A 15,151-nucleotide genomic window follows, 5' to 3' on the forward strand; every position below is an offset into this window, starting at 1 on the left:
AAGTGTGTTTTGGAGGAAACCGCTGCGGTGGTTTTCTACCAACGCAAAAGTTGATATAAAAAGACTCATTCAACGCTCGTCTGTTGACAGGAGAGATGCCAAAGAAAGCACAAAAACTGTTATTTCAGTCCAGATCTTTTTGTCTCGCAACACAAACAGTAAAAACACAATGGGACTATTGAAGACTGCGAAACACACAACTCAGAGTGTAACAGAGGACGTGTGACAAAGGCAGTGAAAAGCTGCAACACAATGAAGATGAGAAAAATAAAATGCTAAACTGCAGCGAACAAAGAGGCAGTTCATGATTCGTTAGAGACAAACTTTAAATAATTAAATGGATGAGATGTACATTTAAATGCGTCTTCTAACAGGGTGTCTGCAGGTCTGCAATAAATCTAGCTTAAAAAGACGGCAGCCGTTTGATTGACAGCTGATAGGAGCTTCTATGCCCGCCCTAGAGCCTATAACAGCCAATGAGTGCTCGTGTGGACAGGAGACCCACTCTCTCGTCTTCCTCTCCTCTCACTTACACACCAGCCTCAGGATGACTGATGCGTCAAGTAGCCAATGAGATTTCAAATCCAGTAATATATAGTTTATTGCAGTTTTTTAAGCCCTAAACTTGGTATTTATGCAGGTTTATGTAGTTTTATGCATTTTGCTGTTTGATCAGGATGGTTTTTTAGCCTAAGTTCTTGTTTTTGACTATTTTATTTGCAGAAAAGTGTAAATAAGAAATAACTATAAATAACTATAATGAGTTTTTGCTCTCTGGCAGTTATTTGCCACAAAATGGCAGTTTTGCAAACGCTGCAGTGCGTCTGTGTTTCTGATCTTTGCTCCTGTACATATGTAACTGAAACACACTGGTCTCTGTCGCCCCTCGCTGGTGGCTTCTTGTGATTGTTTTCCTCCTTGTGATCTGTTTGCTTTATGCTTCAGTCCTCTTCTTCTTCTTCTTCTCTGCAGGTAGCAGAGGCGAGCATCGAGGACCTCAACCTGGACAAGAAGGAAACTGAGGTGGAGGTGAGTCTGACAGACGAGAGGAAGAACACACCACAGAGACAGAAACTAGGAAACAACTGTGTGTGTTTGTGTTTCCAGGAGGCGAAGGCCATCATCGCCCAGCGGTCAGGAAACCCGCGAGAGTTTTTCAAGCAGAAGGAGAGAGCCATGACCATCAGCTGCGACACCTCGCCCGTCTCCGTCCACAGGACCGGTAAACTCTTTACATCATCTTCTCATCAGAAACTCTGACGTCCGAGGCTTTTTCCCAATACACAAAAAATACATGTACATGCATGTAACATCGTCTCAGCAGCGAGAACACTGCGTTCATCTTTTCATTTAAAGAAAAAGAAAGCTTTTGAAAGAAAGTGTGGGGTGAAGGAGGCTCCAGGAGGAGACGGAGGGAGGCTCCATTACATCTGACGTTAATCCACATCTCCTCTGCTGCTTCCTCAGATCCACGACTCACATGTTTCATCTTCACAGATTTACTATGTTTGGTGAATAGAAATAAAACACCAAGTCTCTTCTCTCACCGCTGGATTACTGCTGAGCTTCTTCTGTCATTATGATTTTAATTTTTATTGTTGCACGTTGTTCGTCTGCAGCGTCAGTCAGAGTCTCAGTGACAGAGGAGGGTGTCAAGAATCAGGATTTTCTCTCTTAAATCAAAGTGCAATGCTGTTTTTTATATAAGTTTATTGCTTCATGAAGTTTTGTCAGCAGTATATATAAAACACAATCACCTAGAAACATTAGAGTGAGATAAGAAACTATGTTCACTCGTTCCAGTGGCAGATGTTTGGGATGCACCTTGTCTTCACTGTTCGCTTCTTTAATTTTAATGTTCATGTCTCTGGGATTCATTATTCAGACTCGTGAGTTTACAGAAATATGCAGTTTCACACCTGAGGATGAAAAAACTCTGTCAGCTTTTCATTTCTGCTTAACTGCATGCTGTCAGTCGGTGTTTACAGCAACACTAACCTCTCTCTCTTTCTCTCTTCTTCTTCTTTTCTCTCTCTTTCTTTCTCTTCCACTCATCTGACTCCACATTTGTGTTCACCATCCTCACTCCTTCTTATTCCACTCATGTTTATTTATTCACCCGTTCCTCCGATTTCTCCATTTTTCTTCTTCCATGTCTCTTTCTTCTTCACGGGGGTTTCCACGGGACTCTTTCCCACAATCCTTTTCTGCTTCTAACTGTTTTTCCTCTGGGGCTGAACTTCTTCTTGTGTCTCGACTCTGACCTCTCCTGTCCTCCTCCCTCTCCTCTTGTCCGTCCTGTCTTCTCGTCCATCCTCTCTGTCCTGCTGCGTCGCCTCGTGTCTTCTGTTACATGTGTGTGTGTTTGAATCTTCGTGTGTGGCTGTGTGTCGTCCCCCCTCCCCTCCCCCTCGACCGCCAGGCCGTTTGGACAGCCCGTTCTTGAGGCAGCAGCACAGTCCCAGCAGCCCCAGTCCGACTCCCCCGCTCCGGGGTGAGTCGCCCCTCCGCACCCCGCCACACGCACGGAGGCAGCCCGCCGCTGCAGCCGGTAGGTACAGCACATAACTGAGACACAGCAGAAGAAGAAGACCGGTGGACACCAGCAGCTTGGTCGAACATCCCTCCCCCCAGACACCAGCACCTCCACACATGTGGAGAAATTAGAGTAGCAGAGGACGAAACTGCACGTGGATTAAAAACAATTAAATAACCCTCGAGTACTTTTACATTAACGCCAATATCAAAGAGTCTTATTCTGGTGTTGATCATTCTCAGAAAACACATGTAATCTTGTTATTCTGCTTCTTGTGTACGTGATTCAAACATCATCTTAGTTTCTGATGAACTTTACTCCAAAACAAAAACAGGATCCTTCACGTAACAAGACTCGTTAACAGAGTTTGATGAAGCGATTTGAACAAATGAACCTCTGAGAGGTGAAGAGACGTTTAGAATAAGACTGAGGTCCGTTTCTTCTCGTTCTCAAAACCAGAATAAGATTTTATACAAGTTAACGAAACCAGAATATGTTTCACAAACAGAAACAGATGTGAGATTTGAGGCTAGTGGATCAGAATCAGACCGATTGATTCTGATCAGACGAGAACCAGATGAGACTTTATTATTTAGACTGATTCAAGTATTTTGTTTCCGGTATGAATTAACGGCACCAACCATCAAAAAAACACATTTTAAAATCGCTGTACGGCCAATCCAGTGTAACCTGATGACAGGACGGCAGCAGGTAGATATGCTGCCTCAGTTTTTTTAGTCCACATGCATTTTCATCCTCTCAGTCGTAGCTCTTCATTCTCATCATTCACCCCACTGAGCAGCACAAACACACATTTGCGCACCAACCCTCAAAATCACCTCACAACCCCCTGACGAGATCACCCCCGACCCTGCCCTCCGCCCCCGACAACCTTCATCTCCCCCTGCGACTTCTTTACCGAACAATCTAAAGAAGCTGATGTTTTATGTTTTTCTTCTTGTCGACATCCTTTAAAAAAGACCACAACCAACATGTGAGTGTATCCAGTAACAAGTGTTGTGCGTATCGCAGCCTGATATCTCTTCTTCCTCGGTGCCGTCGAGCTCCGCTGTTGTCATAAACTAATAACAACACGTCAATCATCATCATCAGTCACACACACTGCAGCTTATTTAGAGTCCATCCCACACACACACACACACACACACACACACCGTCCACAAATACTCACTAGAGCACAAAATGTGGATTAATCCACCGCTGAAAATAGTCCCCGACAAAAACACTGTTTACTTCTGGTTGAGTAGTGACGGCAAAAAATCACAACGGCCAGAAGATTAAAGAAATTGAGCCCATTTTTAGAAACAAAACTATATTTGTTCGTTGTTACAGAAGGTTTGGTCTTTTCATGGGATTTGTTGACAATAAGAAAAATATAAAATGACTAAAAATATGTAGCATTTATCACCAGCAGCTTTCAAACGCTAAAAAAGAGGAAGAATCTTTAACGATCGAGTCAGAAAAGGCATCAAAATCTGACTTTACGTGTTTTTTAGCATGCTAGCTGTGTCTGTTCATTAAAAACAAACTCATTTTAAACCTTTTTTCTTGTTGTTAGCTAAAGTAGTTTCTACAAACCTCTCCATAACTCACCTTCCTTTCAGCCAGTAGCTAACAGGCTAACACTAGCATTTCCTAAACTTTCCTTTATGGCCGTGAACCATAAAGCTGTTTGTCGGTTTGTGTGGTAGATGTCGAGTCTGTCGTCCCCTCAGTCTTCATCCTTTAGATGTCGTCCAGTCAGCTGCTGATGTCGAGTTATTTTCCTGAATGTTTGTTTTTTCTGATGTTTTCTGGTTTGAATTAGCAACGAGCTAACTGTGCTTCTCTCAGGGATACAGGTTGTTATTGTAACTACAGAATCTCACTGGTTTTTCTTCCACCTCCTTCCTCTTCTTCTTCCTCTTCCTCTTCCTCTGATCCTGGACTACATCACCTCTTTGCACACAAACACTCAAACACACACTGCTCCTGCTGCTGCTTTTAATCCTGACCGACTGACCAACCTGTGAGTGTTTGCGTACGAGTGTGTGTGTGACGTCGTCGAGCCGTCCGTCAGTCGCCACCGGTGTTTGTTCGACTGAATGTGGATCTTTGCCCTTCGACCTCTGTGGAGTCGATCAGTGTCTGTTTAGAGAGGCTGTGATTTTGTTTGTGGTAGCCCATCTGACATCGCTGCAGACCAACTTCCAGAGCACACAACGTTGTGTTTTTAGATGACTTACCTTCCTTTGATAAACTTCGGCGACAAAATTTTATTGTCCAAAAAATGTCAGCTGACAAACTGATCTCTTGTATCTATTCATTCACATCGTATTGGCTTTAGGTTTTGAGATATCTGTCACAACCTTGTGGGACAGCACTATGTGACGTTTCATTTTATTTATTTATTTTAAAAACAAGAACCAGGAGTACACATGAACACAAATAGAAACACAGTCAGTCGTTTTATTAAGCTCATTAGTTTTCTGTAGTCAAGTAGAGAATCATTTCTAGGAGAAAATGTCAGATGTTAGGACGCCAACATGTCCGTGACAGAGCCCTCATGCACTTCACGATTTGGACATAGCCCCAAACCCTCACAGACTTACCGGAAAACACGTTGAAATCACATCGGTATGAACCTAAAACCAAGAGATTTCTCTGTGATCCGACTGCAATAAATTGATCAGAAGGACGCTGAAACAACAACATCATAATGCCGCCTTGTAAAAAACCTGAATTCATGCTTCATCATGTCTGTCGGCCAGATGACAAGCAAACAACTCTTAAAATGCTTCTTTCCTGAATGGAGTTCGGAGCGATCAGAGCTATGCTGAGCTGAGACGTATTTCCAAAACTTACCAGGCAGTCTGACTTTCTAGCTCGCTTCCCTTCACAGCAGCTCCTTTTGTGTCCTGTCTCGGTATGAGTAGATGTGTAATCGTTCAGCTCTGTGTGTCCACAAACGGCCACGATTAGTGATTATTATCCTCTCCTCCATTGTTGTTCATGAATCTCCGGACATCAGCAACGTGAACGTGATGACGTCAGTGTGAACGCAAGCGCCGATAGGCTTTTGCGACACGACGTCATGCGAATATTTCACTTGAGTTCAGTATTTTCAACAATTCTAGCTTGACGCAAATTTTCCCAACTGTTGACTTTTAGATTGACTTAAATACCTCAAAACCTGGACGGAAAACAAAACTACGTGCATGCATGCCTCGACACCAGTAAAGGTGTAAACGTAGAAAATTAGTGGATGACTCATGACTTTAAAGACGTATGAAAATGCTTTGGAAAATGGTCAGCAATTATGCAGTTACTATGCAAAATCATGCAGATCGCCTTTATGATCTGCAGCGTGTTGTTGCATGTGTGTCGGTGCAGTAATGGCAGATATTATGATGGGTGGAGAAATTACCAGTTCATCTCTGTCCTAGTGGCAGCTGACAACAATGAAAAAGTTCTCTATAAATCCAATTCTTACTTCAGTATTAAAGGGTTGTTGTTTCCTAAACTGGTTTCCATTTTTAGAGGGTTTTTTTGACCACCAGGTGAACTGGAGAAAACCCACCCATGCAAGCCTCCGCTGAGCTGGATGTGATTTGTCATTTTAACAGGGTCACATCGCTCAAGTCATTTCCAGGCAAAGTGACTCTGTTGTTCTTCATCTGTGCTTCATTGTGTTCGTGTCCTCTGGGAAATCTCGTTCTGGTCTGCGAACAGGACGTCTGACTTCAACGAGCATGAAATCATCTAACATCAGAGAAAAAGTGGCGTGGAAGTGCTTCTCTGACGCTGTGTTGATGTTTGTCATAACGAGCTGAATTGCTGGATGTGGTGTCGACATTGTGACTGTGACTCACCCACAATGTGTTCGCATACATTGATGGCATATTAATGAATGTCTGATGAGTGTTTCATGACTTGCTGGATTATATCTGTAATAGTGCGTCTTGTTTTGGGTGACAACTTGTGGTTATTTATCAGTGTTGACTAACTTCGGCTCTTCTCGTTACTACTTCCTCTGTCTGTAGTGTCACGTCTTCCACTCCGATTCAGAGACAAGTTTGCCGAGTCGCTCACTTCCAGGCTCTGTCTCATGATATTCAAACAAATGTCAGTCAAACCTGATAAGACACAGCAACAAAGCCAAGAGTTTAGAGCCATGCTAGCAGCTGAGGCTGATGGGAATGTTGTCGGTTTTGCAGGTATTTGGTCATAAATCAAAGTATTGGACAAATTAACCAATCATATTAAAATTCATCCTGAGGGGACCATGAAAATGTAAAGTCTTAGCGAAGTCAGTCAGGTGAAAACAAAAGAGCAAAAACATCAAGAATTCAGTGCTGTTCTTGAAATAAGCTCTCCAGTTCTGCTATATCTATGCTATAGCAGCTACGCTAACCTCTTGAGGAGCCGCCACTGCTGTTTTCAGATAGTCACCTCACTTGCATGTAGTTAAACAGAAATTCATGACAATCTGTACATAATTTGTCAAGATTTTCATTCAAAACCCCAAATGTGAACCTTATGTTGGCGCTAGAAGAAGAGTCAGAGGACCACCAAAGTCGTTAGGATTCATCGTCTGTGGACCATGTATGTCTGAACCAAGTTTCATGACAATCTGTCCAATAGTCCAATAGTTGTCAAGACATTTTACTTAAAACCCCAAATGTGAACCTTATGTTTGCGCTAGAAGAAAAGTTGGAGGACCACCAAAGTCATTACGGTTCATCCCCTGGTGACCATGAATATCTGACCTACATTCCATGACAATCCATTTGATGGTCGACACAGACTGACACATTGCGAAGCTGCTAGCATGGCTAAAATTAAATCTATAGAGTTTAAATAGATGAAATCTGAACTTCAGTTCTCATCTCAGATCGTATTTCACGAGTCTCGATTGCTCTTCAGACGTTACAGAGCTCATCTTTTACTTTGCTCGACACTTACAGATTAAAAGTCCATCAAAACAAAACTTTTAATGTGATTAAGGAGCCCGTCTGACACAGCTTAGTTACGTTACCAACTTTTGGGATCTCAAGTATTTGAGATATGAGCGGAGGTTCAGAGGTCTGAAACAGGCTCAGTGACTGCATCTGTTTGCTGATGATGTGATTACTTTCATTTGTATATGTTGTTGTGTTGAAGTAACACAGGATTTGACTGTGACAACTTCACAGCCCTGAAGCTTCTTGTAAGCATCACTTGATTCAAGTTAAAATCAAAGAAAAACCTTTTTTAAAACAGATTATTATAGTTTCTCGATTTGTAAGCGAGGCATCAATATTCTGTGTTAGCTCAACACTTCTGGTGTACGAGTGAAATGTTCTTGATCTAGGAGGATTTGGGCGAGGACTTTTGCTCTGTACCGTTTTTCGATGTCGTTGTGTCCCTTCTGTCCCTGTAGGGGACGATGACGACGAAGCGAGCATAGAGCGCAACATGGCCGCCGTGTCGCCCATTCCTAAAATAGTCACCACGCCCATCAAAGAGGACTTCAACAGGGAGGACGAGGACAGCAGAGACGAGTGGGGTAAGAGTGAAAGTGAAGTCCAAGAGAGCACTCCGGTCTGGTGGCGTTCTTCCTCTAATACATCCGTGGCAGCGTCTTATTGTTTTCAACAAAGTTACAAACTCAAAAATACCATAAAGAAATAAACACATCAACACTCAAACACCGATATTGAAAATGAATTGGTGTTGTGTTTGTTTCCTTCGTCAGATTCGGTGTCGAAGCCGGAGCAGAAACCGCCCGTCCAGGAGTCGACACCTTCCAAGCCGGTGCAGAGCGTCGCCCCGCAGGCCCGCGACTCCGCCGGCTTCAACCCGTGGGACGCCGGGACGGACAGCCTGGTCAACCTGTGGGACAGCAGCTCCGGGCCTCCACCCAACACCTCCCAGACCTCCAATCTGGTGGACCTGATGGGTGACAACGCCCCGCCCAGCTCCGCCACAGCCACCGCCACCGCCAGCGGTAAGCCTCAGCCCCTCGTCAGCTTCGATGACATGGTGGACGGGACCTTCTGCTCGGCCGCCGAGGACGACCCCTCCAGTCTGGTGGACGTGACGGCCTCCGACCAGATGACCCTCAGCTACCAGCATGCACTGCAGCACGCGTCCATGGAGGGGCAGGAGCTGGATGACGGACAGCTGCTGATGACCAACGGGGAGACGCTGCTGAAAGAAGGGACTCAGGTCAGACGGGTTAATGCAGCTGCTGATTCATAAAGACGCCTTCTGTCGTGTTATTGGTTGAGAGTTGTTTTCTCTTTTGGCTCTTATAGGCGAGCGAGGGCTACTTCAGCCAATCACAGGAGGACGAATTTGGCCAATCAGAGGAGTCCTCGGCTAAACCTGCACCGGTCTTTTATAACAAGCCACCAGGTGAGACACCTGTCTGAAAATGACTGTTGACTCATCACTCTGCTACTCTCACTTTCTCTTGTCCAACATTTACATATTATTTCCATTTCGCTTAATTTTTAGATTTTAAATCGGCTTCAATCGTACAAAAAACTTCCTGCTCAAATGTTTCATATTAAAGTTTCCTGATGGGTTTTTGTTGTGAAAGTTCACGAAGTATCCAGATTTACTGAAACTAAATGAACTGCAATAAACAGTGGCGGATTTAAGAAATTTGGGGCCCAAGGCAAAGGCAGGCATGGGGCCCTCTGAAATGAGAAGACAACACACAAAACAACAGGTCAATTATACAGACACATACGTTTTAACAGAATACACATGTATTATTTGTTTTACCTGTTGTCCCTCTCTTCCTGTCCCTTTTTCACATTGTCTCTCTCCCTCATTCTGAAAACAAACACACAAACACAGTATAAGGCACTGACCCAGTGGTGAAGTGTAAGTATATTTACTCAAGTGCTGACGTAGACATATTAGGATTTCAAGCAACTTCAGTTTTGTCTGCTCCGCTGTATCTTAGAGGCAAATACTGCACTTTCTACTCCACTACTGTACATCATTTACGTTGCTGGTTACATAATTCAAACCCTTCCTGCCCAGTGAAAACCATGTACCCTCAAAATGATGATTTAATGCTAATATTTGTGATAAACTGAAAGAGTCTTCCTTTGTGGGGCGACTTCTTCAGCCAAAACTCTTTAAAAAATGGTCTTGGGCCAGCTGGAAAATACATCATGACAAGACTTCAGTGAAGTTAGTTTTAAGTTGGATATTCGACATTCGCAGCCACTCCAACATTTCAAGTGCACCCGTATTGCAGACTTTACAGTAAACACACGGAGAAGACGGCTACAGCGTGTACCGACTTCCTGTTTTCAAAATAAAAATGTGGGATATTTAAAGCAGAGATACTGTGTTTAAAGCTATTGAGAAGCTATTGAGCTAAGATGCTAATATTTACATATAGCCTAAAAATTAATAAAAAATTATGAACAGATGTAAAATGTAAAAACAAGAGGTGTATCTCATGCAGCCAGTGTAGTTATGTGATCCCAACATGATTTTGAGTCAATTGATCACATGACCTGGAAGCTATTGAGCTAAAATGCTAATATTTACATATAAAAATTAATAAAAAATATTTAGAGGTTCAAAATGTAAAAACAAGAGGTGTATCTCATGCAGCCAGTGTAGTACAGTGAGGACAGTAGTCGCTTCCTGTAACTTGGAGATCAGCTTTCTGTTTCCTCCTTCTCTCTCCTCTTGTCAGCTCGGCTGGGGCAGCTTCTTCTCATCCGTCTCTTTTCTTTACTTTTCTCTTCTATACTCTCCTCTTCTTCTCTCGCCACTTCGCGCCGTTTGTTTTCGTTTTGCTGCCGTCTTCCTGGATCCGTTCTGCACATGTGCAGTAAGATGGACTGATCCACTGTAGTGGAGACTGAAGGGGGGGCCCGACACACGCATAATACGATTAGCATTCTGCTGCATTTTAGCGAGCGGATTTTAATCAAAAACATAATTAATGTGCGCAGATAAGTAATAACTGTATTAACCATAAGTGTATGAGGATTTTTATGGGGCCCTCAGGAACTTGGGGCCCTAGGCAACCGCCTAGTTTTGACTAATGGTAAGTCCGCCCCTGGCAATAAACCAGCCAAGTGGATTAAAAAATCACCAAGTGAGCCATTATAGAAGAGATAACTTCTGTAACTTCCCTCAGTGGTGTACAGCCTTTATTAGTGACTGGCCTCAGTGACTGCTATGTAAGGCTTACCTGTTGTTTGAATACCTGCTTTTACCTCGGTTCAGTTCGGTTTGAAATGTCCCATGAATAAAAACAAAGAAAAGCCTTTTTCCCGTAAACCTGAGGCAGCTGTTGCTGTTTGGGTTTCACGGAAAAGACACAAGTACAAAACTCAAGACGGGCAGTAGTAGAAGAAACAAAAAATTGAGCTTTAATAAAGTGCAGCGACAAAAAATGACAAACAAACGGGACAAAATAAAGAAAAAAAATAAAATACAGTGATAAAATGCTATTTTTAGTCGTTCTACCTTTAAAGTTCTCACAACAGACGAACATCAGGTTCTGATCGTAAATGGTTTTAACTGTTTTTATTATTCTTGTAATTATTCTACTTTATACTTCATTGTTTTTACGTCCCTTCCTGTATTTACTCCGTTGCACATTTCTCCTGTATTCAAACCTTTAGCTGTAACACGTTGTTGTGTTTGTCGTGAACTGTTTTGTTCTACAGCTCAACAGCATTTTAAATGAGGAAACGTTCTCAGTGGGGTTTTTTCGAGGTAAAACATAAATAAACTAATGAACTAACTAAATTTCGCTTCAAGAATATATTACAAAATACAGTTAACGTACATTTTGATAATACATCATTAATATATACTTTTTATTTCTTAAAATATTTGTTGCGTATGTTACAAGTTAATACATTTTTGGTTTAGATAATATATTGTATATGGTAAGATATAATAATTGCTGTATTTGTTAATATTGTGTAGACGGAATATATCATTTGATATATTCAATAATACACTGCAAGTACATTATTAAATCTATATTTCATATATTTTAATACATATTAAGATGACTAATTTCAAATAAAAGCCTGTATCAACTCTCATATCAGTGTAATATTTAATAACAAGGTGAAAATATTCTCATAACTCTTTTTAAATAACACAAATAATGTTGAATAAGTATTTGGCAGCTGTAGTTTGTTGTGTTATCTGACAGATGTTTCTATTATTGTGTCCACCCCTTTTATATCAGTGAGTCTGACTCTCTGTATTATGTGTTATTAAACCATGAATCAATCATTTCTTCTACAACACAAGTGAACTTCTGTGTGTTTGTGTGTTCAGAGATTGACATCACGTGCTGGGACACGGACCCCGTAGTCGACGACGACGACGACTAAACCGGCCAATCAGAAACTCCTCCACCACCACCAACGCCACCGGACCAAGAGGAAGTAGGAAGTGCGCTTCGAGAAGAAAACCGATTTTTTTTTTTTTTCTAAAAAACAAAAACACAAACAAACAAAAAAAAAAAAAGTAATAATAATAACAAATCTTGCATCAAACTACTTCTGTATTATCTTTTAGAGGAAACGAAACAGTAGCCACCGATTTAAAAAAAAAAAAAAGGTTTGAGTTCATTAAAGACGGTTTGAAGGCTCCGTTTTTTTTTTCTGTGTGTTTGTTATTTTATTTATTTGTTTTTTTTCTTCTTCTTTTTTTTTTTTTGCTATGCAGATGTACTAGCTGAGAGCGGGACACTTTGTTTGTGTAAATGATTTATTACACATTAACGTAGCGCACTGCTGCATATTAGAGACAATGAAGCCCGTGTGTGGCGGCAGCCGACACACCTAGTCTGTAGTGCTTTAATAACACCCTATAAACTAATACAGCTGCCATGTATATCTTCACTCTTTTCTTACCTCTTTTTCACCTCCCTCCTTCCTTCTGCCTTCCTCCCAAAATATCCCCAAAATATTCTTCTCTGCAAGTCAGTTAATCTTGTATTTAGCCCTCACGTTACTGGAACGAAACAACAAAAAAGAAAAGGTGGATTATTGTATTTATTCTGGTGTATCTGAGCTTCTCTCACTGATGGAAACCAACAAGAAATTTCCTGAATCGAGTCAAACTGCAGCTCCCTTTTTGACCCTTTTTCACTCCTTTTGTATGATTTTCAGACTGAATTCAAGATTAAATGGCTTGTACAGTAAATCTGTTTTGCTTTTTTTTCAGTGCACTTTTATTTCTTCTTCTTCTTCTTCTTCTTCTTCTTCTGCCTCGTTGTGGATGAGCTGCAGCTTCTCAATCAGCCCTCCCCTCTGCGTCCATAAAACCCATCGTTCAAACCCCACGTATATATTTACATGAGCAAAAAAAAAAAAAAGAAAAATTCTAGATGAATATGTGGAGATATTTTTCCAAGTGTTACAGTTTTTTAGGAGAGTTTGGCCTCCTTCAGCTTGTGCACAGTAAAAAAACAAAAAAACAATGAATCCTTTGTTCGATTCTTATTCTTCTGAATTTCTCCAAAGGCTAAAACTCGGCACACTTCCTGTTCAAGAGTCGGGAGGTTTTAAAGAATAATAATTTTAATGTTTATTTCTGTCAGTCACTGGATGACAGGAGGAAGCAAACCGGGGCCACACGATGCTCGTAAATATTATTTTTGGGTCTTTGTTTTTAATCTGCGTGGAGAAAACCAGACGTTCACAGTTTATCACATCGCTGCTGATTCGATAGTTTTAATTAGAGATGTTGAGCTTCACAGTCAGAAAACTATAGAAACTTATGAGGAAAGAAATGAACTGCAGTATCCTGAACTGACTCACACAGGACTGAAAACAACCGAACTTCACCCTCACCAGAAGTTTTTTTAGCAGGTGAGAACACATTCGGTGATAATCCGTGCTTTGTTCCCAAATTGTCAAAAATGCTGAGAAACGTCCGATCTCACAGAGTTAAAGAAAGTGAGAAAACATTACTGGAGCCGTTGCTTCTTTACCGGATCTGCACCAGAAGTTAACAGGGTCTGTTCTGGACCGAGACCCATCCTCCATCCAAGTTTAGTTTACAAAAAAAATTGAGGAAACCAATCGCCTCAAAATGACCAAGTAAAGTGGACTAATCATTTTAAGTTGTTACTTCACTTGGAGATTCAGAGTTAATCGGCTTCCTGACTTTTTTAAAGTAACGTCAACTTTAAAAATTTCCAGTGTTTTGTGTAATCCTGACAAACCAACAGACGCAGGTGAAAACACAACCTCCTTGGCAGAGGCAGTAACCTGTAGTGTTTGCATGTCTCAGCTTCTTTTACCCCGACTTTTGATTTTTGTGTTATAGTTTTACAGTTTTACAGTTTGGAGGAGTTTCATTCGTGTTACCAACAAGATAACCAGACTTATATCACATCTGAACAGGCAAAAATCAGCTGTCAGAGTCTTGATAGAGAGAACTGAAAAGATGCTGAAGAGTTACAAACATCTGCAAACATCTGCAGCATGAGTGTGAGATCATTTGAAAACGTTCTGGTTCTCCACGCAGCTCAGAACAAACTGACTGTGTGACCCTCGTCTGCTGCCGACTGCTTCTGTTCTGTGCCAATGCAAAGAAAAAACAGCACCGTATGTATTTAGTTGTTTTTGTTTGTTTTTATTGATGTGATGTTTAGTTGCCCTTGAAACTGGAGCGAGAGGCGGGGCGGGCTGAGACGGGAGGTGTGTGTGTGTGTGTGTGTGCGTGCGCGTGTGTGTTTTTAATACCTGTCAAAAAGTGCTAGAAATGATTTTCAGGACCTTTTTGAATATTAGCAACAACATTGTTAGTCTCTTTTTCTTTTGCTGTAAATTCCTGTAGAAAATAAAAAACTCCTAGGCAATAACAACACCTGTGTGTGTGTGTGTGTGTGTGTGTGTGTGTGTGTGTGTGTGTGTGTGTGTGTGTGTGTGTGTGTGAGGATTACCTGATAATGTGTGTGTGTTTGTGTGTTTGTGTGTTCACCTGACAGCGAGACTTCAGCTTCTCACAGGCGTCTGCAGATTATTTCACCCGGTCTGATTGTTACTTCTGCGTCCTGAACACGGAGACGACGCGCTCACATCCAACGTTCACTAAATTATATTCAGTTCTGTTAAAAAGAAACTACATCAGTGAATAAAAACAAAACTCCTGGTTTTATTTTTGCCATTTTCGTCTCATCATTCAGAGCTGCGTGAGAATTGATCTGCTGATTTAAAAAGAAAACGGTGGATGTGAAAAGGTGAATCTGGACTAAATGTGGAATATAAATAACTACATTTGCTGTGCCAATACCATGAATCTGTTAGTATTCATTTCATGTTTTATTGATGAAGGCTGCATCTTATTTCCCTGCAGTCGTCATCAGGTTTTCCTCCGGCGCTGCTGCAGAGAGTCTTCCCAGCAGCAACATTCAGCCAATTAAAAACTGCAAAAAATCCAGAAATGCAGAGAGACGGAGAGAATAAAAAAAAAGGAAAAGATGCTGCAGGGAAAGTTTAGAAAAGTTCCTGAGTTGAGTTTGTGCAGCAAAACGAGAGGAAAAGTCTGAACATGAACCCTGAAACGTGCCTGTGTGTCCTGCTATGATGCAATTTATGGCAAATATTGATGGATTAC

General features: G+C 41.5%; 1 protein-coding gene across 8 annotated transcripts in view; it reads left to right on the forward strand.

The window, feature by feature from the left end:
* dbn1 (drebrin 1) overlaps window positions 1-14,401 on the forward strand; it is a 118,659-nt gene extending 104,258 nt beyond the window's left edge. For 3 of the 8 annotated variants that reach the window (XM_084374540.1, XM_084374541.1, XM_084374542.1), the window contains exons 9-15: window positions 973-1,029; window positions 1,108-1,222; window positions 2,423-2,551; window positions 7,959-8,084; window positions 8,274-8,746; window positions 8,836-8,935; window positions 11,858-14,401. In XM_084374540.1, coding sequence (XP_084230666.1) covers window positions 973-1,029; window positions 1,108-1,222; window positions 2,423-2,551; window positions 7,959-8,084; window positions 8,274-8,746; window positions 8,836-8,935; window positions 11,858-11,913 — 1,056 coding nt within the window. In that variant the 3' untranslated portion in view covers window positions 11,914-14,401. Of the gene's footprint in view, window positions 1-972; window positions 1,030-1,107; window positions 1,223-2,422; window positions 2,552-7,958; window positions 8,085-8,273; window positions 8,747-8,835; window positions 8,936-11,229; window positions 11,279-11,857 lie in introns of all 8 variants that reach the window. The other 5 variants (XM_084374545.1, XM_084374546.1, XM_084374544.1 and 2 more) reach the window with 4 other exon arrangements.
* The last annotated feature ends 750 nt before the right edge of the window (window positions 14,402-15,151 follow it).

Source organism: Pagrus pagrus, assembly GCF_965226575.1.
Source record: "Pagrus pagrus genome assembly, chromosome: 14".
NCBI classification, from domain to species: Eukaryota; Metazoa; Chordata; class Actinopteri; order Spariformes; family Sparidae; genus Pagrus; species Pagrus pagrus.